The following is a 27,699-nucleotide window of genomic DNA, read 5'->3' as shown; positions in this document are numbered from 1 at the left end:
TGCCCGGGAATCACAATGAGGCAATGTTTCTGTTCAGTCAAAACAAACATTCCACTTTAAAAAAGGAGAATTACACAGCAATCGCAACCACACTATATATTTTATTAGCATTTATTAATTTCTATTTTAACATCAAAAGTAAATTACACAAGGAAAAAAAAAAAAAATAGCATTCAGAATTTCTAGAATCCCACTTGATTTCTCAGTCAAAATTGCCTTAGTGTTAGCACTGCAGCAAGACACTGTCCTTTGTCAACAATAGCACACTCAGACTACATCTGCTAGTTGCCGAATAGTGCCAAGAGCACTAGCTATTTAAGCCAGAACACCAGATTGTTGTGGAAATGCATTTCCCACTTGGCTTTATTCTCCTGAAACTTTCTACTCTAAGGACAGATGGCCAGTACGAATTTTTCTCTGTTGATGAGCTATTCCTTTACCTAGGCGTGTCTCGGCCAAGCTCAGATCTGTTGGTTTCCAACCAAATGGAGGGTCAACCTTGGGCTGCAACCACCTCCTCACAGAAACACCATTTATTCGAATTTTACCATGTGATTCTTTGCCTATGTAAGGTAATCCAAGCCTCCTCAACAGTGCAGCAACTGCCTGGCTTAACCTGTTTTTCAGAGAATTCATAGCATTCTGGAAGTTAATGCATTCTATACACAACAATTAGCATGTTGATAAATGATAACAAAGTATAAATAAAACTACTAGTTACTACCATCTGATTGATATTTACATTGTACCAAACTATCAATAACGAATATGTTCACTTGAACTATACTCTTTTGAGTTTTTAACATTGTTATGCTCTTTTAAATCTAAGGTTCTGAATTTGTCCCTATCAAATATATTACTATTCGCCCCTAAAATACAGAAGTATCAAGTATGCCATTGCACAATTAGCAAATTAGGTATATGAAATAATGTACTCAACTGCAAAATATCCTCACCTTCCAGCAAATTTAATTGTTTTCTCCCCAGCGGGAGTCTGCAACTGTGACTCCTCCACAGGTAATAAAATAGCGATGTTTGGGATCTTAACACCTGAACAATTTTCAGAACAAGAAAAGATGGAGTAATTAGAATTATATTCATCATCATCATCATCAAGGTATAGGAACAACATATTTTTTTAAAATGCATAATAAAAAGTAATGACTAATTGATTTGTAAGCTATTATATTTTTTTACCGTTTTCTACCTAAAATAAACCAAATATCAGGTCTTGCAAATAGTGAAACCGATTCACTATTGCCAGTGAATTACATAACCAAATGCAATCTACCTTAGAAACTTAATATTGGATTTCTTGGATACATAAATTATGGAGTTTATTTCACTTCTGGTCACTCAACTATAGTGGCATTTCCACTTTTAATCTTTGACTTGGATTTGTTTTACTTTTAATACAAAATGCCCTTAAATGCAGTCTAGTGAGGCTTGGTGAAATTTTCACAGGGAATTTTGAGCTTAGAACTAAAAGGGAAACTGAAACTGGAGTGTAAAGTTGGCCCAACAGCAAAAATATAGTCCGACCAACTCTTATCAGAATTTTGGCCCAACAGAAGAAATATAAGGAAAAGAATATAGTACTACCAGCAGCCAGGCGATGCTTGAGACCTCTTAAAACCGTCAAAAAGTAAACCTGACCATATTTGGAGAAACAAAATTCAGTCCATGAAATTGTTAACAGTTCTATTGGATGAACATGCTATTAGTCAACAGAGAGGGCCACATATCAATGTACTTCATCCGTCACAAATTTTGTCCACTTTTGGTATTCCAATGAAATGCAGACATTGCCATTACATTTTAAAGGTATACCCTTTTAAAATTTGTATTCAACTGTAGAAAGATAACACTATTTTGGCATCCAATGAAATGTAGACAAAATTTTGGACTGAACTATTCAATAAAAGATGGGTAATGTTTGGATTGAAGCAATGGCATTACTTCATTCAATAGACATAAAGCCCTGTGCTACCAAAAGTTAACTAGAAAAATGAGAACTAACCAACAATACCTACCCCATAAATAAAAAGGCAATATTGAAGAAATCAAGGAAAGGTGGAAAACAAGCTAACACCAAAAGAAAACAGGAAAAAAATCACCAAGATTTTACAGTCAGAAGTCACAGTTTAGTATCAAGCCAAGTATATTACTATATCCAATTAGCACTTAGAAACAAGTCCTCTCAGCATGTACAAAATAAATTTCACAGTACATATAACAAAATTTTTCATCCATGGCACAAACTCACCTCAGCTGTATGAATCTGTGAATCTCTCACATCAACAACAATTGGACTACTTTTAAGAGAAGGCAAAGGTATAATTCCAAGTGAAGCAGCCTCCTAAAAGAATCAAAAGGAAAATAATTATTTTTTTTATGAAATACTTTTTACAAGATAGAAAGTTCATAGAATCTAATGCATAAACAGGCTAGCTTACAAACCTCGAGCAATTGAAATGCACGGGGATCATATTCCCCAAATCCATCAACCAATGAGCACAAGTTTGAATCTTTTGATGCATCAACAGTAAACACAAGATTCTCAACAAGTTGTTCTTTTAAGCCTGCATTGCGAGGAAGCTGTAAGCAACCCAAAACTAGTGAAAGTTCTTCCATTGTGGGTGCCACACCAGCAGCAATTGTTTCTCGGTAGATCATCAAGGCCAGCGATGTCCTGTAGACCAATCAATGATTGTATTTGAATAACTTTCTAAACTTATCTCCCCCCCCCCCCCCCCCCCCCCCTCCCAGCAAATAGGCCCTAAAGAGAAAACTAGAGATTGAACAAGATATTTTCTCCTTTTGCTCTTTGATTTCTATGGAATGTACACAATATTTGGAATGTAGAAATGCTAACTGAAGTTATTAAAAAAAACAAAATAAAATAAAATAAATCATTTTCAGCATACTTGGAGTCCAATTTTAAAAACAATAGCTTGTGGCTGCAATCACTAAAATGATTTACTATTTTTAATTCTAGCAGTAGTTTGTGTTTTTTTTGTTGCAATTGCACTGGGAAAGAAAATAAAAACGTTGAGTTTCAATATTGAGGATCAATTATCAAATCAACAAACTGTTACACATTGAATTTGCATTCTTTCTAGCCTTCCTTGATTACGGACCTGAAAGAAACAATCAAAAATTAAGGAGAAACGCATACCATTTGCTGTTAAGTTGTAGCTGCACTGAGTTGTAAGCCAAAACAGGCTCACCAAGTGTACAAGCGTTCTGAAACCTCCTTAAGCACATAGCTTCAAGCATACCAACTTAATTAATATTCAAATGCAAGTCTATACATTAAAATTTCAACAAATTTGACATATATATATTTTAAACAAAAGTGCAACATATTGCACATGGACAAATAGCATACAAACATGGAATTGAGGCAAGTAGCACAACCTGCACAAGGTTGATTCCTTTTGCACATTTCCTCAAATCAAATATATCATGAAAAGGACCAAACATATAGAAGCCAATTGCCATTTCATCAGAGAGCAAATCATGTCTGGATGTATTACTATGAGAGTATGAGCTGCATCAACTCCACTGATCAACAAGCAAACATTCTGACCAAGTCTCTCTTAGAGATCCTTGGATGGAGTATATTTGTGACAAACTTGGTGCATATGACCTATATACTCCAACTTGAGAGGGAGTGTTGATATAATAGTCTTAACCCTAGTAGTAATCCTAGTCCTAATCCTTGTAGTAATGGGATATAGGTGCTCTGTATATACTTTGAGATATAAAAAGTACAATAAACCTTTTCAACGTTCACAAATGTGAAGTTATTAACCCTAACCCTAGGGTTTTTGTGTACACATATATATATACATGAACTTGGATATAGAGAAATATACAAACTGTACAAATCAAGTGCAGAACCAGAATACAAAACATTGTCTCAAATCACATGTGAACTGATGTGGATAAGCAAATTTTGTAAGACATGGGAGTTGAAGTGATCAAGCTCATGAAACTAATAATCAAGTAGCCATGCATGTTGCCTCAAATCCAAAGTTTCATGGATATATATATATATATATATATATATATATATATATATATATATATATATATAGAGAGTTATAAGTTCAGGTGCGGTGGACCCTTCCCGTGCGGCAGTGCGGCGTCACCAATAGTTGAGCAAATATACACCATCAACGTTAGGAAATGCACCACAAAAACACACAAAAATTAGGTACACATCACCAAAAACACACCATTAGGTGTAAGTAAAATCACCATACAGTGTTTGGAAATACACCATTAGGGGTGGTGAGTTATATGGTGTATTTTTTTGGGTGTGTTGTGTATTTTTTGGTGTATTTTTGCATTTCATTGTGGTGTGTTTTCCTTACACTGTTGGTGCCTTTCGTTAACACTCTTGGTATATTCTGAAACCCTGCCGCACGGGAAGGTCCCGCCGCATTTGAACTTTGTCCTATATATATATATATATATATATATTGAAATTGATTGTCACTTTTGTTAGAATATTAAAAATAAAAATTTGAAACAAGGCCTAATCTTTCTCTAGCCCATGAGAGAAACGGAAATCAAGCCACATATTCTTACTAGACTCATCATGGTCCTAGGATAAGAGAACTTTGTAACAAGCTTGGCATGATTAATATATAATACGCTTCAAGTTGAGGGTGACTGGGTGAGTGTTAAGTGGGAGTTTGTCCCACATTTTGTATACTTGTAATTGTCTATTAGGGAGGTTTATCTATAAATATATGCATCAACAAAATATTCTATTCTCAGCACTGGACATACTGAAGCATGAATAGTTTTTCAGTACTGTCAATATTTTGCAGTAAATAGCTATTGAATCATCACCCTTACTAAGGCTATTGACCTATTGTTCAAGAAACAGGATGATGGATCCAAATTCAAATTAAATAAAAAGAAAGAAAGAGACTTAGACGAACTGTCAAAGAAAGAATAAGATCACCATATACAGCAACAGAATCAGTTCAATGAAAAGTTCACAGATCTTACCAATTAGGCACCTGCACATAACAAGGCTAGGTGCAACACCATCCTTTTTTGCCTGAGACAGAAGCATGAGGCCAGTATCTAGATCATCTGTCCTGCCATGAGGGAAAAAAAAAAAAAAAAAAGAGGATTAGTAGCAGTAAATAGAATATGCACACTGCTGTATATTCGAAGGACCCAAGGTCCCAAGTATTACTTTTCACTTGCCACCAACAATGTGGAGTATGTAATGCTGTTTGGGGGTAGCCCCTCTCTCTTCATTTCAAATAAAACATTCAGAGCTTTCTGTAATTGATCCGCATCACCTAAATAGAATTTCCTTAGGGTTAGCCCAGGCAAATAGAAGAATAAAATATAAAGTGCTTTCACATAACATAGTGCTCTGATTTCAACATCACACTAAACAAGTTCTAGCAATTTTTCATCCTCTGGGCGCAGCTATGTCTATAACAATTGACAAACAGAGAGATTCGGACATACATAATGCAGTTACCAGGGCATTCATCATTGAAACTGTTCGTTTCAAGTTCATTTCTTTGATTTCGTCATACAACTTCAAGGCCATCTGCCAGTTTTTCGTCTGCAATGGAGAAGACAAGCTTACCAATGGACTATAAGATGTAAATTGACATTTATTCCAGCCATGAGAGAAAATTCAGACTTTGTGAGCATAGCTTAAAACAACCATCTTTAGCATGACACTGTCAGCCGTGCTAGGTGTGAAATTGTTTTTTTTTTTTTTTAAACAACATTTTTATTTGTTTGTTTTGGTTTCTTTCATTTCAACTACATATCATTTCTAGCTGTAATCCTGGATTTAAATATATTATTTCATTAAGTGGAAAATATAATAGATAAAAAAAAAAAACACACACACACACACAATGCTTTAAAACATTAGAATAAGACAGAAGGACGGTACATACATTACAACATGCTCCCATCAATGAGCTGTATGAAATGGTTCCAGTGTTTATTCCTTTGTTCCTGGCTTCTTTTAATACTTCAAATGCAGTATCCAGTTTACCAGCATGCCCTGCAACATCTACCATTGCACTGATGAACATCTGTGCAAAAGAAGTTTGAGTAAGGCATTATTTTGTTATTTTGAACATTTACATCTCTATGTTATAATATCTAACCAGCACTTTGCCAGCAAGTTGCACAAACATGGTTTTGATTAAGAGAGATTTGACTGAGGGAAAAACGTGTGTACACATACACATACCACATTTAAAGTATATATTTGGAAGAAAAGGATATGATCATATGAAAACTTAGCACTAGCATTCTATCTGTATAATCAAATTTTAACTAGGGAAATCACCCCTGAAACAAATAGAACTCTGAGAAGATGAAAAAATCTAGATGCATTTTAGAATTCTTTACAAAAGTTGATCATATCATAGTCCATGGTATAGGGAATTTCCCCAAAAACAAAACAAAACAAAACAAAAAAAAAAAACAAAAAACATCATATTTAGCTATATTTTAGTTACCTAAAAGATCTAAGTAGGGGCTAAAATTGTTAACACCTTTACTCCACCATAATATACCAAACAGTTCATTTTTTATGGTAAGACAGATCATCGAATGCTTTTCGTACTACAAGCTAGATAAATAAAGACTGCTTTTCCTACTTCCAGTTAGATAAAGTAGGCATCATAACAAACACAACTCTCAAACAATATTGTGAACCATTACTGTAGAATCCAGCTACAAGTTGGCATTGCACACATAAAGGATTACCTCATCTGGAACAATGCCTTTCTTGTTCATATCACTATAGACATTGCACGCAGACTCCCAATCACCATTTTGACTGCAACTATTTACAGCAATTGTGTATAACTCTGGACAGCCCTTGATGTTATATTCATGAATCATATTGTAAACATCTAGTGCCCGATCAACCTGAACAGGCAATTAAGTTAATTTGGTAGAATACAAGCATTGTGTGACAGAAAGAAGTACTAATAGTAAACACCACTTCTGATATTAATATTTGGTTCCAAAAAGATAGATAAAGCGCACCTGACCAGCATTGGCACAGGCCTTCATCAAAGCCCCAATGGTGATATGATCAGGGTCTATAGGATGTGTTTCCTCCCTCATTTCTGCTAAGACATCAAATGCCCGGTCCACTGCTCCAGATTGACCACATGCTGTGATAAGTGCATTAAACACAACACGATCTGGCTTCACATTCTACTGCATACAACCCATAAGGAAATAAGAATTGTTAAGAGGTCCTACTACAGGAACATGAGAACTCCAAAAGAGAACTTACATTTTCAAAACATTTACATATAACAAAAAAGATTTTATCTTAAAATTCATATGACATAGGTAAGGATAGTCATACCTTAGATCTCATTATGCCATAAGCACCAAAAGCCTTGGCAACTTGCCCAGCTTTAGCACAACCATCAATAAGTGCACCAAATGTATGGACATTTGGTTCAACTCCAGCATTAACCATTTCATGGAAAACCTACAACTTTGTAACATTTCAGATGGAAACATGATGGTCATAAGAACAAGCACAATTAAGAGTCATTAAAAGATTGACAACACATGGAGTTCACTTGAACACAAATCTCAGTGGTAAATTCAACAAAGTATGATCCAATACTACTGTTTAGGTCTATACTCTATAATACTTGCAGCCAAAAGATGTAAAGTAAATAAGAACTTCAGCTGAGAATTTGTAGGGAATAAAATTGTACAAGTACCTCGAACATTGTGTCAACTTTTCCACTTTTTGCACAAGTTGTTATAAGAGTGGTGTAGAGTTTGCAATCAGCATTTAGTCCAGCCTCCCGGACAAATTGAAGAACCTGAAACGCTCCTAAGCAAATGACACACAGATCATAAAGGTGCGATCAAATAATATTAACCATTAGACATCAGCCAAATGAACAGAAAAATAAGAACTACCTTCCAGATCTTGACAGCTTGCACAGACTGACAAAAGCATATTAAATGTGCTTAATGTTGGGTTATGGATAAGTTTCATGAAACGAAAAGCTTCCTCAACAGCTTTTTTATTTTTACAAGCTTGGAAAAAACCCGCATGATAAACCTGAAAGAGAATTGATGAAGTGTTAATAAAAAGCCAGTTAAATGTAATATTGCCAAAAGTTGCAGCATAGCCTTAGTGCCTTACTTTGTCCATATTTAGTAAACCATCATCATCCATATCTTCAAGGATTTGCACGCAGTCTGTCAATCTAGGACAATGAAATTGAGTGATTAAGTTCAAATCACACAACCCCCATTGGAAGGAGAACAAATAGATGATTTCCAGAGCCAGTACTTCTACTGTTTCATTTTCAGACATGTGCCATATTGTAACCTCATAACCCCTTTGTGTTTTTTGTTGAATATTACGAAGTTACATTACATTGTAAAAGCCCATATTTCTCGATTCAATGTAAAACCTATAGTAATTGCATAAACAATCCAGACAGCACTACATGTTAATAACTCTACCCATTGGTTGTAAGGTTCTCTTGATTAATGGTAGCTGATTCTATGATGTTCACAACAACCAAGAGAATGTGAAAAATTGATTACTTGCACAACACTCCCCTAAAGAAGTTCCCCAATCCTCAGTTTCCAAAACTAAAGTAAATAAAATAAAAACTGAAAACTGCATTGGAAATCTAAAGAAAAGGTATTTCAACCTTTATTCACAGCCAGCAACTTGCATGAAACTTTTTTCTCCATGTAAGTGTTTTTCAGGTCACTAGAATGTGATGTTTCTAAAAGTGGTATGCAAACAGTTACTTACCTTCCATTCCTCAAGAATTTATGATAAGCACTGAATATATGATGTCTGCTATATTCATTCTTCCCCTTTAGATCAGGGGACTGAAAGAATTTTTTGGTACTATTTGGTTGTTGAATGCTTATTTCCTTCTTATTAGAAATTTCCTTCCTTTTTACCAATATTTCCTTTTCCTCAGATGCACCACCTTGGTAATTTCCAGAGGACCTTTTGACATTAGATTTCTCTGAAGAAAGTCAAGGATTCAATAAGCATATTAGCATATCATCACAAAGGATAATCATCAAACATGCAAGTCCTAGAGAAACATTGTGGAAGGAGCAAATTGAAAATGGAGATTATGGTACTCAAAGGGGAAGCGGCAAGCATGACGTATAATGAAATGAGGAAACAGCATATTTTCAATGGCATAACCTGCAGGGTAAAGAAAATATGGCGAGGAACTTTTTGCTGCACTAACTGCCAAACGTTTTGAGAAGGATGAAAGGTAAGTTCTCCTTTCAGAGGATGCACTAGAAAACGAATTTCCTAGACCTTCCAAATTTCCAGCAGATGCCTCAGCCTCATAGAATGTGTAAAGTTCTTCCCGTGCAGGTCCTCTGAAGAAAATGTTATGAGTACTAATTTTGTTGTCAGCAACGAGTTCATGCTCTGGTCTAACAATCTCATCCACTTTTTCCACTAAATCAGTTGCAGCACTAGAATCTGAACTGACTACAACCTTGGGCAAGTTGGTAGTGATATTACTTTCTTGTAAATATTCTATCAGGTGCACTTTATGTGCTTCTGCCACAAAAGTAGTGGGTAATGCACCTATTGAGACAGCATCTTCAGATTCTCCTGAGACTAAAGAATCAGTCACATTAGAAGTCGATGTAGTGAGATGGGGAGATTCAACTTCATTAACTAGGCTTCCCACTGAACCATTTTGACTGAATTGCATCACTCCCACGACAGTTTTGTGCTCATGGCTGATTTCTGCCATTTCCCTTGACAAATTACCATCAGCTTTCACCTCCCATGTGTGTGTAGGACGAAAAAATCCATCCACAATTAACCTCGCCTTATTTCTTATTTGTTGAAGAAATGCTACTGCTAGCTCACCTGGTGCCTATCAAATAAGGAAAAACTTTAGAGATGTATCTACCAAAGCATAGAAGACCGAAAGGAGATTTGTTGTGCAGACTAAGGTATACTATGTACATTGGACAGGCAGCAAATTCTTTCTGCTGAGCAGTTTACCTATCATTTCAACACTTCACCTAAATATTGAGTCCCAGAGATTTTTCAGCAGTCTTTATATACTCCATGATATTTTGATAACTAAGGGTATAACAAAGACCGGAGTACAATTTTCAACCAATCCAATTTGAAAGAAACCTGTATACGGTTTCAATTCGCTTAATGTTTATGCTTGAATTTGTCAAAAGAGATTCAGCACATTTGAATTAACAATGACTTTAAATCCCTGGACTAGCCTTCCCAATCTAATTCCAAGTATTCATTTACCTGTTCGGTATTGGGGCTCTTTCTAGAAACGCGTAAATATACAATTGTAAGAGCAGAGATTGTGACGACTGCAGCGACGACGACGACCACCTGCGAGTCCAGGTAGGAGGCTACGGGGTGGAAGCCGGAAGAGTGAGAGCGGAACTGAAATCCAGAAAGTTTCCGACATCGCCGTCGCGAACGAAGTCCCGGCGGCCTGAAGCTGCGAGTGGAACCGAGGAGGAAGTTGGTGCAGCGGCGAGAAGAGAAATGGGAGGCGAGTGGAGCAAAAGAGACCAGAGAGAGTGTTTGAGGTTTGGAAGAGAAGGTAGTGGCCATGGAGATGGAGAATTGGAAGGTGAGGGAGTGTGAGTGTGAGTGAACGGAAAAAGATAGATAGATAGATAGATAGAGCGAACGAAAGAGGATAGGCCTTGGGACTTGGGAGAGAACAATGCTGCTTGCGTGGCGGGAACTCATGTGGTTGTACGTTAACTGACACCCCAGGCAAAAAAAAAAAAAAAAAGGTAAAATCATAAAATTGCTGGGGTCATACTGGTGTGGTCACTGGTCAGTGAGTCTATATTAAAAAATATAATATTAATTAAAAATAAAGTATTTCTTACTGAAAATGCAATTTTCATTAAAGTATTCATTTTTCCTTAATGTTGACAAAGTGTTGATTACTTAAAAAAAAATGTATTCCGTAATACTTTAAAATCAAAATGTAAAAAATATTACGTTTTTCACTTTTTCTTCAAAAGTACTTCGTATTATACTTTCACATATAAGTAATAAACATTTTATTCCTTATTAGTATTACATTTTTCAGTATAAATATTACATCTGATCTTCGCCTAACCCGTCTCACGAACAAAGATCTGTGAGACGGTATTACATAAATTTTTGCCAAATTATAGGCATATTTGGTTTGCAGAATTGTGGATATAAATATTTGAAAAATAAAATTTAAATTCTGTGAAAAATAAAATGATTAATATGCAAATATTAATTTTATAGTTTTGATACACAAATTTTATTTGTTGCTGATGATGACAATAGGATTCTGGAATCCTTTATATAATAAAGCTATATGGTTTGGGAAATAATTAATGTTACAATTAATATCACAACATCCTTTATTATAAAAAAAAAAAAAAAAAAAAAAAAAAAAAAAAAAAAAAAGCACAACATTTAAAAAATAAAATAGCTATATGTTATATAATCATATAAAAAATATACTTTTGAAAAATAAAATAGCTATATATTATATAATCATATAAAAAATGTGTTCAATTAGAGTTTAAATTTACGCATACAAAATTTAAAATTTGCTTTCCAAATGTAATTATCTTAGTTATTATTCGTATTGTGAAAATTATAATATAGATGAAAAACAATTAAGAATAAATCAATGTAATTATGTAAATTCTGTTTATTTGAATATGCACATAATTAGAGATTATATTAACCATACAAAATTATAATTTTAATATTAATTTTAATTTTAATTGTAATTTTGTATTCTATAAAAATAATAAATACTTGACCAATGGAAGCTCAAAAATATTATTATATTAAATAATTTAAAATATTTTAATTTTTCTATTTTTTATTTATATTTATAATAACATAATTTTTTCCCGTGCATCGCGCGGGTGAATTACTAGTATTATTAATAATAAGAACCCATACACAATAAATAAATAAATAAATAAATATATAAATATATATATATATATATATATATATATATATATATATATATATATATATATATATAGTTCTATACTAAGTACACAAGACTAGAGTCCTACATCAGACATAATACAAAGCAGTAGTATATTCCTAATGCTCCCCCTCAAATTCAAGTAGGATGACTAACAACATTGAGCTTGTCATGAAGAAGGGCAAAAGCGGTCCAACAAGCGGCTTAGTGAAGATGTCTGCAACCTGATCTTCAGTAGAGATGAAATTAACCTGGAGTTCCCCTTTTGCCACTTTGTCACGTACGAAATGATAATCAATCTCTACATGTTTGGTGCGTGCGTGAAAACCGGATTAGCACAAAGATACGTGGCACCCATGTTGTCACACCACAACTTAAGAGAGACCGTAACAGGCATTCCAAGCTCACGCAACAAGGCCACTAACCATGTCACTTTAGCCGATACATCAACCAGAGCTTTATATTCGACCTTTATAGAAGATCGGGCAATTGTCCTTTGTTTTCGACACGACCACGAGATCAAGTTAGACCCAAGAAAAACAGCATAGCCATTTATTGATTTTCGGTCCTCAGGGGAACCTACCCAATCAGAATAAGTAAAAGCATGCAACACATCAGAGGGAGACTTGCGTAAAAATAAGCCATAATGAAGCATACCTTTAATATATCGAAGCACTCATTTGATCAACATATCCCAATGAGCCAGAATGGGTGAGTGCATGTGCTAACACAGTTTGTTGACAGCACAGGAAAGATCAGGACGAGTTACGTGAGGTACTGCAGAGCCCCAGCCAAGCTCATGTAGTGTGTGAGATCCGCATATGGCTAAACTAATTCATCAACAGTCCGCACCAACGAAGCAGGCGTAGCTAAGGTCTTGTAATCAACCATGCATGCACGCTTTTGTGACAACCCAAAATTTTTCAAAATAGCCATTTTTCACGCTTTTATAAATTCGATTTTAAGAAAATCCAAAATAGTCATTTTCCACTCTTACAAATTTTTTACGATAAACACGGTGTTTGAATAAATTATTTTGAGTGATTTTTTTAAAATAAATTCAACATCGAGAATTACCTATTTCTAAAAAATCCTAAATTTCCGGGTACATTGCGTACCAAGTTTTGAAACTAAAAATCTTTCTGAATGAAACCGGGAGAAATCTAAGAAGCCTAAACCAAGTGTTGATCAAAAAATCATTTTTGGGGAATTCATTTTAACCCCCAAACTATTTCAAATCTTGATTCTAGACTTTTGTCCATGAAGCTTGGTGAACCACTAGACTCCACACTTTGTTGTCTGATGCTTTTTAGAACAACCACCAAATTACCATTTTTGCTATCAGCCAATCATAAGTAAATTGTCTAGGGTTTTGCACCCTATAAAACCCACTCTATCTCCTCCTTGATTCTCTGATCTCATTCCTTGCTTCTCCAAGCCTTGCCTGAGAGAAGAAATGCAGTCACAGTAAGATTTTCTCATTCCTTCACCTTGTTTCTTTGAATCATTCCTTTTAGCTTCCCAATCTTTGAGAATCTTAGGCCTAGTGTTGTGGTTGCTTGGAATCCTGGTCAGGGAGTGTGCACACTGATAGTTTGATACCTGATTCCACAAAGTTTGAGAAATGAACCAAGAGAGTGGTTCTGTGGGCGAGATGAGTACTAGGCCGGCTAGATGCCGAGCCCGGATAGGTCTGTTCACATTATGGTGAAGTTCCTACCTCGCCCATGAGTACAAAGAAAGAAAGAAAGAAAGCGAGTCATTGAGACTCAAGAAAAAGAAGAGAAAAGCGAGTCATTGTGACTCTAAGAAACCTCCACAGAAAAAGTGTTCATTTTTTACAAAAGTGCGAGTATATATGTATATCTATCTATATACTTATACCTAAAGCATCATGTTCATTTTGTTGCATGATTAAATTAATTGCACGTGTTGCATGATAGTGAGATAAAAAACATGACTTTATATTGTCATTTATGTTATATGATAGCATGAGATTGCTTATTGAGTTATATGATAGGATGAGATTGCTTATTGAGTTATGTGATATCAGAGTTTTTTGCACTTTTGGTCCCACGACTATGGTGTCACTAACAACTTTGATCCACGACTTTTAAAACTTGTAGAATTGGTCCACGACTATGACTTTTTTAGCAAATTTGGTCCTTCCGGTGCATTTTCCGTTCAATTTTTGCCGAAAATTTTTACTTCCCATTTTAACATGGATAATATTGTCTTTTCTATCTCACAAACTAATGACATAATTAATTAATTAATTAAATACAACCGATGGTACGGTGATTGAAATTAAAAGTCACCCAATTTCAATTCCACTTTCAGTTTCACCCTCATCGCTAAACGCCAAATTTTTTTAGCTAAGCCTGCAATTTCTCAATATATAATTTTTAGCCTAAAATTTCACAATACTGCAGGTTTAGCTAAAAAAATTTAGGCTAAAAATTATATATTGAGAAATTGCAGGCTTAGCTAAAAAATTTTGGCGTTTAGCGAGGAGGGTGAAACTGAAAGTGGAATTGGGTGACTTTTAATTTCAATCAACATACCATTGGTTGTGTTTAATTAATTAATTATTTATTTATTTATTTATTTATTTATTTATGTCATTAATTTGTGAGATGGAAAAAATAATATTACCCATGTTAAAAAGGAGAGTAAAATTTTCCTGCAAAAATTGAACGGAAAATGCACCGGAAGGACCAAATTTGCTATGAAAGTCATAGTTGTGGACCAATTCTACAAGTTTTAAAAGTAGTGGATCAAGTTGTTAATGATAGCATAGTCGTGGGACTAAAAGTGCAAAAAACTCTGTGATATCATGAGGTTGCTTATTGAGTTATATGATAGCATGAGATTGCTTATTGAGTTATGTGATGGCATAAGATTGATCATTGAGATATTGTTGACATGAGTTTGTTGATGAGATAAATGATAGAGAATGCATGCCTATTTTTGATAACTAGGTTGCAAGCATCTAGAACTTGTTGTGAGTAGGTTAAAGTATTGTTAAAGTGATTAAGTTACTTGATCTAAGTGTATTTGGTAAATGTTTTCCAAAAGTATATATTGTAGTATTTTACAGGGTTGAGTGGCGTTATACTTAGCTTCGTGCTAACGGGTTGCTTTCTATTTGTTTTGTTTGTTAACCCCTTTCAGGTGGGCCCAGTTCTTGAGAGCGTTCGAGTTAGACTAGATTAGCTTAGTTCGCTAGTTGTAGTCTAAACTCTTGTCAGTTATGTTGTTTGAGACTTGGTATTAGACTTATCTAGTTTTTTTTATGGTGCCAGACACCGGGGTTTTATCCCCTAGTTTATTTAATGTTTGTATAACTTGACTTGTTTAAATGTTTTTCCTTTACCTGTGCAATCACCGTGTATGGTGGTTGTGGCGGACTGGCAGTGACACCTCTTATTGATGAAAGTAGTTTTATATTGCTTGTTAGTAATCCTTTTTAAGTTAAGTATTTGATTATAAGGTTTTAGAAAAGTGGAGTGTTACAGCTTTAATATAGCACTCATATAACGTCGATGAAACAAAAGCATACCAATGGGTACATAGATCGTCCCAATACCAAGAAAGAAAGAAGGTGCTCCCATATCACAGACTTTAAATACCGAAGACAACCGATCAACCAAGGCAGAAACAGAAGTTGAAACACTTCTCATGATGAGAATATCGTCGACGTAGACCAAAAGATACACCTGCGTACCTTTAGCTGAGTAAATCAAGAGAGAAACATCAGTTTTGGGCAATCGAAAGCCAACAGAGATTGAGAAGTCATGCAAACGAGTAAACCAAGCTCGAGGAACCTGTTTCAAACCATATAGAGAACACTGCAACAAACACACAAAATCAGGGTGCTCATTGAGAGAAATGCAAGTGACACTTGTGTTTCACGTTGACCAACCGTACAAAAAAAATGTTATCGAAACAATAGTTGAATGTACTCATGTAGTCTTTTAGTATCACCTTTTTATTAAAGGTATAGTGTTACACCTTCTTAATCTCCTTAATCGAAATCTATACCAACTTTAAACACAAATTCATTCCAGAGTTCTAGTCACCCCACTCATTCTATAAAAAAAAATCACGGCATAAAGTCTTGGGCTTTCTAGTGTTGTTTACCTTTCATGTTTGGTTTACAGTTTATTACACAGAAGCGGGGTTCACCTAATGCACACCCTCAAGTAGTAGTTGCACATTTTACTCATCCAAAAAAAAAAAAAAGATCGAGAAACTCAGAATGTATCCAATAACTTTTAAAATGATAGATTTTTATAGTGAGGATGTTTGGTAAATAGTTGTTATTAGCTGATAGCTGCTAGATGCTTGAGTTACTGAGTTTGACTAGTTGATAGCATTAACTGATTGTAGAAAGATGTTTGGTAAATTAGTTGTTAGCTGATAGTTGATTACATGTAAAAATGACTTTCTCAAAATGCTTATCGAAAAAGTTGTTTTGAGCAGTTTCTTGATTTTAGCATTTTGGAGCAATAAATTGTAACAAAAATTAATTAATCAAACACTTATATTGGTTGTTTAACTAATTTAAACAACTAATAGTGGTCAAATAAGTCAAAATTAACTGATAAGCTAACTATGTTACTAAACATGGTCACTATTTAATGAATTTTTATAGGATATTTTGAAATTTTGAATTTAATACTTTAAAATATATGAAATCATTTAAAATAATACAAAATCATAATTGAATACACTCTTTTAGTATAGACTATCAATGCTATTGACTCTATTACAATGTAGAAATATTTATAGCCCATGAAATTTAAACGTGAGACTTCTCATTTAAAGAACCACAGTTATATTGTTCGACGACAAGGCCTTTGGCTCATTCATACCTATTCAATTCTAAAGATCTTAAAATTTAACTTGAGTTCCAACAAATACTCGTATTCCGTAGAGTTAATTCCAGCAATGGTCCTCTGACTATGTTGATTTTTCATAATCGGTTCCCAACTTTTAATTTGGACAATTTAGACACTTGACTTTCGAATTCTTTCTAATGTTGGTCCTTCCGTCAAATCAAAGTTAAATGAATGTTAATTTAAGGGGTAAAAAGGTCCTTCAACTGCTGAGTGTATAATTCATCTTCGTTCTCCCTGAGAGATGAGAAGAATAAACGGAAAATCTTCTAACCACTGGAAACCATGGAGTCTCCAGATAAAAAATCGTAATAAAATCCATTCGAAAATGAAACAAAGTCATAAATCGAAAGGAGCAGACCCAAAAGATGGGAAATTCCAAAAATAATATAAGTTTGCATTCTTTAAAACAAAACCATGGAGGTTCGGCACTGAAGAAATGCAAGGAAAGAAGAACTCTAAGTGATGAAGCTTTCTAGAGAGGAGGAGAATGAGAGAATCCTTAGCCTAGAGAGAGATAGAAGCACTCCCACTTCACTACACTAAGAGTAATAATATAAGTTTGAATAGGATATGTGTGCTTGCAAATAAGTTTATGGGAAAGTCGTTTTCTTCTTTCCCCGGTGCAATGGCGCCACCTGCAATGGCGAATTCTGGGTTGGAACTGGCAGTGGGAAGGAACAGCTCTGGCGGGTTGAACCCGGTGGACAGTTTATTGCCACTGAAACTTGATTTTGGCAATGCGATTTCGAGTGGTTTGCCTTTGATGTTCTGTTGAATCTTTCCCTTAAGGGCTCCATTTCTCCGTACCTTTCGAATTGCACGAATCTCCAGACGTTGGACCTGTCCTCCAATTCCTTAGCGGGGCCCATCTCGCCGGAGCTTCAGTTTCTGGTCAAGCTCACCGTGCTTAACCTCTCCGCCAACCACCTCGCCGGCCCAATCCCTAAACAGCTCACCCTTTGCGCCTCGAATTGCACGAATCTCCAGGCGTTGGATCTGTCCTTCAATTCCCTGGTGGGGCCCATCCCGCCGGAGCTTCAGTTTCTGGTCAAGCTCGCTGTGCTTAACCTCTCTGCCAATCGCCTCGCCGACCTAATTCCTAAACAGCTCACCCTCTACGCCTACCTCAACGTCATCGATCTCCACGATAACCAACTCTTCAGACCCATCCCGCCGGAGCTGGAGCTCTTGATCCGGCTAGTGGTGTTCGATGTGTCGAACAACAAATTCTCCAGTCCGATACCGACGTCGCTGGGGAACTGGGCCAAGAACTTGCCCCGATTGAATGCCAACTCGTATGAGGGAAACAATGATCTTTTCGCGTATACAGAGGGGAAGGAAGATGAATTATACACTCAGTAGTTGAAGGATGTTTTTACCCCTTAAATTAAAGTTCATTTAACTTTCATTTGACGGAATGACCAATATTGGAAATAATTCAAAAATCAAATGTCTAAATTGTCTAAATTAAAAATCGGGGATCAATTATGAAAAATCAATATAATCGGATGACCATTGCTGGAATTAACTCTATTCCGAAACAAATAAGAATAAAAATAACAATAACATTTTTGGTGCGTTTTGAATACCCTACTGTTTTCCCTTGCTCAGTATTGCTTCTTAGTCATTACTTTGACAATTCAGTTTAGAAAATAAAATAGAACTGAAGAAGAAGAGGAGGAGAAATGGCGCCCCCGGAGGAGGAAATCAAGGAGGATTCCGTCGCCGCCGCGTCTTCGGCCGATAACCGTCCTATCTCTACCGTCCTCTTCATCATTGGTATTCCCTTTATTCTCTCTCCGCATATTTATGCATGTGTGTGTATACACGATGTGATAGTTATAAGCGATGGGGACTGACCGTGGTGTGAATGCTGCGCAGCTATGCAAAAGGAGGCGCAACCTCTCGTGAACAGGCTCCAACTCACCGAGGATGTCGATTCCATGTACATTTACTTTCCTCATTCCATTTTACTGTTGCTTTTTTTGCTAATTTGTATATCGAGACTATAAATGTTGTACAGGAAGTTGGATATTTATATGCATTCCGCGGTTATATTATATATTGATAGCCATTATTGTAAAAATGAAACCAGTTATGTTTAATCAATGATGTAAGTTGTTATATAGTTCAAAATATCTTTTACTTCCCGACCCAAAAAAAAAATAAAAAATTCTTGACTTCTTTTCAGGAAAGTGAACAAATTATTACTACTAAAGATTGCTTCCTTTTTCCTGCTTCCATTACTGTATAATCATGCAGGTTTCTAAAGGGGGTACCTTGGATGCGGTATTATGGGAACTATAAGGATCTGAACATTAGTATTGTCTGCCCTGGAAAAGACCCCATTTTGGGTAGGTAGTCGTTTTTCCCAATTTCTGTCCACTTGCTGGTTGTGTTTTTGTTACCTGAGTTCTCTGCTTTAGATTACTTGTAAATCTGTACTGCACTTTGTTTGGAAGGTAACCAATCCTCTATCAAAAGGTTGACTCAAGTTGAGTTTGTGAAACTGTGTAACCATGTGTTGCCTCTTTGAACTTTCTATTGATGAGAGGAATATATGCAGTATTTCTCCTGTCTTTTGATGGATGATGTGCGTGGTTGTTTTTGTCTGGCAATATCTGATGTCTACATATTTCTTTTCTGGTCACTTGTATAGATTTCAGAACATAATATTCAACAAAAATGCACATACAAGTATACAACTATACAAGCATGCCAAATGTGATCATAGGATATGGAGCTGTTGTTTGGCAAAAGTCAATCTTTCTTCTAGAACATTGATAGTGACTATGGTGAAAGTCTGTATGGTGTCATTGCACAGAACCATAACCATTGTTAGTTAGTCTAATCTGAATCATGATTCATGAATGATGTTGCCGGGACCATGAATTATGCAAAACACTAGGCAGCTGGTGATCTCATCCTTCCATTTATCCCATATTCTGTGCAGAGTTTCTCTTGCTGCTGTATTACTGGTACTAATCCTCTGAACAATCACTTCTGTCAGGGGTTGAAAATGTAGGAACAGTTTCTGCAGCTCTTCTGACATATGCTTCTATCCAAGCATTACAGCCAGACCTCATAATAAATGCTGGAACAGCTGGTGGATTTAAGGTAAAGTTTGTGTCCCTATATGGATATTGTCTTGGAAAACTGTAGCTCCCCTCTCTCTGATGATATTTTTTAAGTCACTATCCAGACACTTTACAATTTTCCTTATAAATTTTTAATGTTTATGTGTATTTGTTAATGATTTTAGACATTTTCAGGCAAAAGGAGCTTCCTTAGGAGATGTGTTTCTTGTCTCACATGTTACATTCCATGATAGAAGAATACCCATACCGGTAACTTCGCACTCTATCCTGGGTTTTCCTATTACCTACTTGGCACCTGTTAAGGGAAGTATTTATGTTCATATTTTATGCTGCAGCCAGAATCTTTATTTTACATTATTTTTCATAAATAAGGAGTATAGCTATTTCATATGTTGAGCTTGGTCTATTTGCCAACCTTGTGCATCTTCTTTATTGGACATTGCATGATGCCAGTCTTTTGCAGTAAGTTGTGTGTTTTTAATAAATATAGCTTCTGCGCTGATGGTGAGATTACAAGTTTTTCATTCATGAGACAAGGGACATCACACAAAATTGTCCTAGAGAGAACCAACCTGTACCTGCAGCTTTTGGTTGACTATATTCTGTGTGTTTCAGCCATGACGTGATTAAGTCTATATCTAATCCTAGCTTGTCATTCCTGCAGGCATTTGATTTATATGGAGTTGGCTTGCGTCAGGCTTTTGAGACTCCCAATCTCCTGCAGGAGTTAAATATGAAGGTATGGTGATTATTCTTTGGCCATATATATATGGAATGGTTGAAGATAAAAGTAAAAATCTTGTTCAAGTTCATATGTGTGGATGTTTCAGGTTGGTAAACTGTCCACTGGTGATTCTCTAGATATGGCACCAGTTGATGAATCATGTATCATTGCGAATGATGCAACTGTAAAAGATATGGAGGTAATCTTCTTTCAATCTACTCCTCCACTGTGATTTATTTATTCACGGTGGTCTTTGCCCAACCAACTAAAAAGTACACAGACTGCCCGCATGGGCAGTTCAACTGGTCATAGAGGTGAAAGTTGAAAAGAATGACCAGGGATCGAGTCTTACCGGCGGCAGTGTGGGAGCAACCTCTCAAAGTGAGGGGGACTCCTTGTGCGCAGTAAGCAAAGGTCTAACCTCCGTGATTCATGTTCAGTTGAGTTACCATGATTTACATCATCCCAGATGTTCTGTCGGGCCGGGGTGTGAGGGGCCCTTAGGGTTGGGGTTCAACCTTTGGAAAGAAAAAGTACGCAGACTTGCCTATTTGGTTAGCCTGTCTTTTACTTGTGCTTTCCAAATATATACAATGATAATTGGGATGTAGGAAGTGAAGTTTGGTGGTAATATGCTGTATCGTTAAATTTTTACTCTATGGTATGGTATGATATTGGGGCCAAAGAAAAAGAATTGCCATGTTTTAGGAAGAATAATATCAGGTTAAGAGTTGGTTTGATGGGTTGCAGGGAGCAGCGGTAGCTTATGTGGCGGATCTTTTGAAAGTTCCTGCAATTTATTTGAAAGGCGTGACTGATATAGTGGATGGTGATAGGCCGACATCGGAAGAGTTCTTGGAAAATTTAACAGCAGTAACTGCTGCTCTGGATGAAGCAGCAGGTCGAGTCGTTGATTTCATAAACGCCAAATCTCTGCCTCAACTTTGATACATACATATATGCTGCTTGCTTGCTTATCTCATTCTTCCTTCCATCTCTACTTGTGTGGATGACACTCACACAAATGCAAATGTAATGAACCTTTAAAAGATTTTGTTGGTTTCTTTAATAGGAAAAACAAAAGGTAACTATATAAATTGTTAGTCTCTCCGATCCTCTCCAACTAAATCAGCATCAAACCCTTCCGGAGAACCAACCTCAAAAACAGCTTGGAATTCATTCAATTCAATTTGCACACACGCTCACTGCTAATTTCTCTTTGGTAATCTAATTTCAATGTGTCGTTGTCTGTCACACAATGTTGAAAAAATTACTAGGCGCCTGGGAACCGCCTAGGTAGGCGCTGATTAATCCACGATTTTTGCAACACTGGTCATACAACACACTTTCAAAAAAACCACTTACAAAATTGGCCAGATTTTGGGGGAAACAAAAAATGTGGGAAATCAGGGGTTTGGTTCTCAATGGGCAAATTGGTACCACATCAATATTGTTAAAGCACGAGTGTAACATCATCTAAGTTAAAGAAAGAAAGGGTTCTAATGTTCAAGTGCAAGTGGAAATTGAAAAGATAGAAATGAGCACAAGTTGGAGAATAAGATAAACAACCCATTGCACAGCTTTAAAGCTTAGGGAGGGAGGGGATAAAACATCGATGAAATACATATTCTCAGATCGTAAGTTAGTGTTCAGAAAGCATTGAGATTTCTCCAAGGTCAACTCATTCAGGATAATCACGTTTTGCTTCAACTGTCAACTACAAATTACATCCACTCCCCACTTGACCACTTTGTCCCTGGAACGCTATAGAGAGCAAAAGAATATAGAAAACAGAAGGCGTGTGTGTGTTGCAATCAGCACTCACACTACCCCCGAAGGAAGGCGCAAAACCAGCTGTCCTCCAAAAACACTGCACGAGAAAAACAAGAATCGATGAATCATTCGGATCAAACAAACGAGTAATCTGTTCCTGTAAAGGACAAACATACTGGAAGGAAGAACGAGTTTGTTTATTTAACCTTTTCACATAGTAGTAACAAAAGTCTGCCAAGATGAAAGTTTGCACAATTTCAGATATCAGAACCATAGAAGGCCATAGACCATGACCCAATGCCACTAGGAGATGGCCACGACTATCCAAAACCTATGAAAGAAATGCAGCAACGTGTTAGCTCTCCTAACACATAACTTAGTCTTTGAGAATTGCTATTTAGACAAGTTGGATATAATGCTTCATTCAGTTGTTTGGCCTAAAGTGCATAACATCTTATCTACTCCAAAAAAAAAAGAAAAAAAGCTGGGTCAAATACTTAAAAGGGAAAAACTTTTTAAAGCCAAATAAGAGGTCAAAACATATATTTCAAAAAGCTTCATAGTTGAGAGTTTCTAGAAAAGGCTCCATCTCAATAAACTTTAGTTAGGCCAAACAAGGACTTGTGAGTACAGAAATAAAACCCAGGTACACAAAATTTAAAGCTGTATTTACTTCCATTTTTCTAAATTTCCGTTCTCCATTCTTTGTTTTTTGTTTTTTGTTTTTGTTTTTTTTCAAATGAAAAAGTAAACATATTCTCCATTTTCCTTTCTCGTGTTTCCTATTTCTCCAATTAGTAGGATATTCAATCCATCTGTGACCCAAGCTCTAACACACTTGTTCAAATTCATATGATATATTACTCTGTATGATGCTAGTTTACATTTTATTTAAAAAAGGCCTAAAGCAAATTTGAATAATAAAAAGCACATAAGATAAAAGTTAGATAATAGTTGCCTAATATAAACAGCAATACAATCAAGTTTAGAAGTCAAACCTGTAGAACCCAGTGAGCACAGCTTAAGAATCTCGCAACACCCAGTGCAAATACATAATGTGCTGTAAATGGTTCAACAATCTGAGGAAAAACAAATATAGAAATCATCAGTCCATGCACAAGCTCCAATACAACTCTCACCTTCCCCTCAGCCCAAAAAGCAAAGGGTGATGTGGGAGAACAAGAACTAATACCTTAGTGTTCTGCATGACACGGAGTTGAGGTAGCACCGAAACTGCCTCCAAGTATACACAGAAAGCCCAGAAGATCCTGTTTACAATGTGATGCGATGTAGTTGGGTGAATTAAAAAAGCTAAAACAGCACATGGAACCACCTGCAAAGAAGCCAAGTTGTCAACAGCAAACTTGTGCCTGTAACTATGCAATTAAAATAGAAAACACATATTACAGAATCACAAGCCATGACAAAGAAGAAAGAATTAGAATAGATGCTTGTACATGGTTGCACCGTTGCAGTAGGCGCTAGGCGCTAGTCAGGCGCTCGGGCAACGCCTAGCGCCTAAGCGGCCTAGGCGGGCGCAAAAAAAACAGTGGCATACTTGCAGTTTGACAATTTTAATGATGTTTTCAACATTAAATCAAATAACACATCTTACTAAATGAAATAATGATAATTCATAAGTCATAACATCAAAACAATATTAAAAATTAAAAATACTCAAATACTGAAATCATCCAAAGATTGAAAGTATCAAACTAGTCTACGGGTGTACACACACACATATATATAATGAAAAAAAAATTATCCAGACCAAGCTGATCGGGTTAACTCGACCGAAATGGACGAGTTAACTCGGCTAAGTTTTACGCTAGGCGGCCAAATTGGCCGAGTTAGGTGCTAGGCGGACGCCTAGGCGGCCGGTCGCCTAGGGGAAAAATCGTCACAGTCTAGCCTAGCGCCTAGGCGGCGGGCGCCTAGACCGATTTTTGCAACAGTGTGCTTGTAGAACACAAGTATGTTTGGGACATGTCAATAAAACCTTTTTAAGATCCAACTATTGATGTAAATATGTTCAAAAAAGATTCTTTCCATGCAATGCAATCAAAACTGTCTTCCTATTTTTAGTCCAATTAAAGGACATATTGATAGTAATATCATACTTCTTTGCAGGATTTAACAAGAGGCTCACCACATAATACATTGCGAAATTGTCTTTGTCCTCCATGTAACTCGATTTTAGATTAAAACGAATCATATAAATAACCCACAAAGTTGTAGCCAGCGTAGCCATGTCAAGCAAAGTGTGTATGTCATACTCCATGACGAAGCTGCAATACAGTCTAACAGCTAAAAACATAGCTGTCAGCTCCTGGGATTTGAGAGAAAGCCCTGCAATGATTTCAAGTGCCCAATTCACAGCATATTGGACCAGCTATAAGAATGAGAGAAAGATAGAAAAGAACCGTGGTAAATTGTATAAAGACATACATAAAAATCCACATTTTCAACTAAAAGTGAAATTTATTTATGCAAGCAGTTCACAATCTTTGCTCTCTAAAGGTAAAAGGCCTACATCAAATTAGCACTTCAAAAAAAAAGTGATGCCACCTAAATGAGAAAATTTTTAAGCTTAGTTTCTTCCTTAAAAAGTTAAAATATTTCCACCAGTTTAAAAGAAAATTCTACAAAATGTCTTCATTTGTTCCTATAGCTCTGATCCAGATGCAGTAACTAAATTGAAACTATTACAAAAGAAGTGCAACTAAAATTCCACAAAATGCTTTTGAATTGATCCCATTGATACCTCCTATCTACTTTTAGAAATAAATGGAAGGATTGCAAGTTCAAAGACATCAATCATCTATTCAACCTTCATATAGAGATCTAGAGTGCCCATTCCCTTGCCTTGGCAATATGAGTAGGCATACACAAGAGAGGGCAAAAACTAGACACAAGTGAAAACATGGAATACATAATCCTTCTGAGGACTGGAAATTCGCCAAGGCAATGGGGCCTAATTCTTGCCAGAAACAGGCAAAGACAGACAGTGGCAGAGCGTGGGTGCATTGGTTGGAGACAAGTGACCAAATCTTGCAGGCTGGGTCGCTAGAGGGAGAGGAATATGCCGGTGAGGGCAGTGTTGACTGGTGATCACCAGAAATGGAAATTAATGTGAAGATCCAATCAAAGACCACACTGTTTAGGTGGCGCATGACAACACGTGGTAGGGGTTGCAGCCATTCGGGTGTGAGGTTGCAATGGGGTTTTGAGCACAGCAGTGTTGTTAATTTTTTGAGATGACCATTGGAAAATGATTGAAGCTAAAGAGGCTAATACGAGAGATTATTTTGCCAAAAAAAACCTAGGGTTTCAAAAAATTTCCAATTTTTTTATGAACACTAGGGTTTAGGGCTCTAATACCATGTAGAATAAAGAAGCTTTGTACATTACTATATGTATAATAACATGTACAATGTCCTATACTTATACACAAAGACCATGAATGAGCATAGCCACAACCTAGGGTAGTGTACTGTTGGATGATTATGCTAAAGGCTACATGTGATTTTATTAAAAGAAAAGCTACTCCTAATCTTACTATGAATCATAAAAGAATATGTCATGATTAACTGAATAAGAAGAAGGTGCTGCTAGGAGCCTAGGAAACATGACATGATTTGGCTTCGAGATTATAGCTGTTAATTATCCATTAGGATGAATGTTAAATAAGGTTATACGATGTTATTTTCCTTGAATAAACCTAAGCTGCTTGAACATGCTGAGAGTGAAGCTGGCAAAGGATCCGCAAGTGTAGCATAGTTAGTTGAATTTTAAATCTATAATAGAAAAATTAAAACTATCCCTAATCATTATAAGGAAATAGCATAAATTCTATTCATGACTGTGATTTCCCCCAAGTTTCAAAGCCCCAACATAAAAAAAAAAAAAAAAAAAAAAAAAAAAAAAAAAAAAAAAAAAGCTATGCAAAAGTGATACTAAGATTAACAATGACTTGTTTTTACAGCCAAAAGCAATTCAAACAACAGATTTTACTTATAACTAAATTCTAACAACACTATATATGGCTTTTACTGGAGCCTGGAAGTGAAGATTCTAAAGTCAACAAACCCAAGTCATCAGACCACAGAACTGAGCAGTAGTAACTCTTTTTTTTACTCAGCTCCCAAGACCATGTTTGTAAACAAAACCTAGATTTCATCAATAACTCAATCTGATGAACCCAAAATCAAACCTCAGAAACTAATGAATTACCAACATGAAAAAGATAAAAATCAGGTTTTTTTCCAGATAAACCCCTAAATTCATCCTCAATAGTAATCGATGATAGGAAAAGAGCCAATCTGTTGATTCCCCCATTAAATCGACACCTTTTAGGATTAACAGACTACCTTAAAGCACCGATTTTTTCCCCAATTTCCGGCGTTCGATAACAATTCGAAAAAGGTAAACCTACCAGCGCAAGTTTTTTCCTTCATGAGCTTGTAGATGAGGACGCAGATTCCAATGGAGTGAACAGCCTCGGCAGCGACAAAGAGGTTGTCGTGATCGTGGACGATGGCTCGGAGCATCACCAGCGCCGCCATGCCGGTGATCACGGCCAGGAAGGCCTTCACCTTGGGCGGTTGCCGCTTTACCCATGTCGTTACGGCTTGGATCGGTCTCCGAGGCATCTTCATGCTGCTGTGCCTCTTCTTCTCACAGATTTACTACCTAATTTTTAGTGTTTAGGTCTTTAGGGTTCCAATTTTAGAAATTCAAAGGGGTTTTAAGGTTATAGGCCCTTCAATTTGCTCCGCCACCTCTCTCCAAACTGATTTTTCTCATTTTATTTATTTATTTATTTTTTTGGATTAATTCTATAAAAATCATTACGTGTTCCTACCAATCACAAAAATGCCAAGTTTCCATAAATAAATAAAAAAACAATATTTTATTTTCTAAAATTTACTTAGGGCATCCCCAATAGAAAAATACTAGATGTACTCCTAAAATCTTACTCTCAACTTTTACTCTCACGTGTATCTAAATTTGATTGGAGGATGAAAAAAAAGAAATGGATAAACATCATGACCTCATATAAAATTGAGCAATCAAAACATGTCAAATCATAGGGAGTATAAAATGAGAGTAGGAATTGAAAGTACATGTAGAATTACTCTCCCAAGTCCCAACTCCCAATATGG

At 36.1% G+C, this 27,699-nt stretch overlaps 4 protein-coding genes across 4 annotated transcripts; 1 reads left to right on the top strand and 3 right to left on the bottom strand.

The window, feature by feature from the left end:
* Positions 1–70: 70 nt before the first annotated feature.
* LOC109154068 (pentatricopeptide repeat-containing protein MRL1, chloroplastic) lies at positions 71–10,765 on the bottom strand. Its single transcript, XM_019301940.1, has 19 exons — positions 10,328–10,765; positions 9,233–9,929; positions 8,822–9,044; positions 8,195–8,258; positions 7,966–8,110; positions 7,761–7,876; positions 7,391–7,519; positions 7,060–7,233; positions 6,775–6,939; positions 5,952–6,092; positions 5,506–5,605; positions 5,222–5,330; positions 5,029–5,120; positions 3,179–3,269; positions 2,461–2,692; positions 2,267–2,359; positions 1,603–1,651; positions 957–1,050; positions 71–616 (listed from the first exon to the last, which is right to left on the bottom strand). Exons 1-19 carry the CDS (start codon positions 10,643–10,645, stop codon positions 382–384), a joined length of 3,267 nt encoding a protein of 1,088 aa, XP_019157485.1. The 5' UTR covers positions 10,646–10,765; the 3' UTR covers positions 71–381.
* A 4,782-nt stretch (positions 10,766–15,547) lies between these two features.
* On the bottom strand, positions 15,548–16,910 carry LOC109154014 (uncharacterized mitochondrial protein AtMg00810-like). The gene is made up of 2 exons (XM_019301902.1): positions 16,869–16,910; positions 15,548–15,886 (listed from the first exon to the last, which is right to left on the bottom strand). Exons 1-2 carry the CDS (start codon positions 16,908–16,910, stop codon positions 15,548–15,550), a joined length of 381 nt encoding a protein of 126 aa, XP_019157447.1.
* A 1,616-nt stretch (positions 16,911–18,526) lies between these two features.
* Positions 18,527–21,866, top strand: LOC109154012 (5'-methylthioadenosine/S-adenosylhomocysteine nucleosidase 2-like). Its single transcript, XM_019301900.1, has 8 exons — positions 18,527–18,718; positions 18,821–18,884; positions 19,202–19,293; positions 19,950–20,056; positions 20,212–20,286; positions 20,702–20,776; positions 20,868–20,960; positions 21,512–21,866. Exons 1-8 carry the CDS (start codon positions 18,625–18,627, stop codon positions 21,707–21,709), a joined length of 798 nt encoding a protein of 265 aa, XP_019157445.1. The 5' UTR covers positions 18,527–18,624; the 3' UTR covers positions 21,710–21,866.
* A 443-nt stretch (positions 21,867–22,309) lies between these two features.
* Positions 22,310–27,358, bottom strand: LOC109154086 (putative ER lumen protein-retaining receptor C28H8.4). The gene is made up of 6 exons (XM_019301959.1): positions 26,970–27,358; positions 24,684–24,883; positions 23,727–23,867; positions 23,533–23,613; positions 22,741–22,865; positions 22,310–22,631 (listed from the first exon to the last, which is right to left on the bottom strand). Exons 1-6 carry the CDS (start codon positions 27,190–27,192, stop codon positions 22,583–22,585), a joined length of 819 nt encoding a protein of 272 aa, XP_019157504.1. The 5' UTR covers positions 27,193–27,358; the 3' UTR covers positions 22,310–22,582.
* Positions 27,359–27,699: the final 341 nt, after the last annotated feature.

The sequence above is a fragment of the Ipomoea nil genome, unplaced genomic scaffold (genome assembly GCF_001879475.1).
Source record: "Ipomoea nil cultivar Tokyo-kokei standard unplaced genomic scaffold, Asagao_1.1 scaffold2580, whole genome shotgun sequence".
Taxonomy (NCBI): Eukaryota; Viridiplantae; Streptophyta; class Magnoliopsida; order Solanales; family Convolvulaceae; genus Ipomoea; species Ipomoea nil.
Note: the sequence above shows the minus strand (reverse complement) of the source record. Positions and strands in the feature narration are given on the sequence as shown.

Bases quoted from the DNA above. Each gene is read 5' to 3' on its own strand.
- LOC109154068 (XM_019301940.1), bottom strand. From the start codon at position 10,645: ATGGCCACTACCTTCTCTTCCAAACCTCAAACACTCTCTCTGGTCTCT. The intron at 9,930-10,327 runs GTAAATGAATAC...CTTATTTGATAG, and splicing joins AGAGCCCCAATACCGAACAG to GCACCAGGTGAGCTAGCAGT. The intron at 3,270-5,028 runs GTAAGATCTGTG...GTATGCTTGAAG, and splicing joins TATGTGCAGGTGCCTAATTG to CTATGTGCTTAAGGAGGTTT.
- LOC109154014 (XM_019301902.1), bottom strand. From the start codon at position 16,910: ATGAATGAGCCAAAGGCCTTGTCGTCGAACAATATAACTGTG. The intron at 15,887-16,868 runs GTTCTTTAAATG...TGTTTGTTGCAG, and splicing joins CGTCGAACAATATAACTGTG to TGTTCTCTATATGGTTTGAA.
- LOC109154012 (XM_019301900.1), top strand. From the start codon at position 18,625: ATGGCGCCCCCGGAGGAGGAAATCAAGGAGGATTCCGTCGCCGCCGCG. The intron at 19,294-19,949 runs GTAGGTAGTCGT...CACTTCTGTCAG, and splicing joins TGGAAAAGACCCCATTTTGG to GGGTTGAAAATGTAGGAACA. The intron at 20,057-20,211 runs GTAAAGTTTGTG...AGACATTTTCAG, and splicing joins GAACAGCTGGTGGATTTAAG to GCAAAAGGAGCTTCCTTAGG.
- LOC109154086 (XM_019301959.1), bottom strand. From the start codon at position 27,192: ATGAAGATGCCTCGGAGACCGATCCAAGCCGTAACGACATGGGTAAAG. The intron at 22,866-23,532 runs GTTTGACTTCTA...TTTCTTTCATAG, and splicing joins GTGCTCACTGGGTTCTACAG to GTTTTGGATAGTCGTGGCCA. The intron at 22,632-22,740 runs GTTAAATAAACA...TTTCTCGTGCAG, and splicing joins TGTTACTACTATGTGAAAAG to TGTTTTTGGAGGACAGCTGG.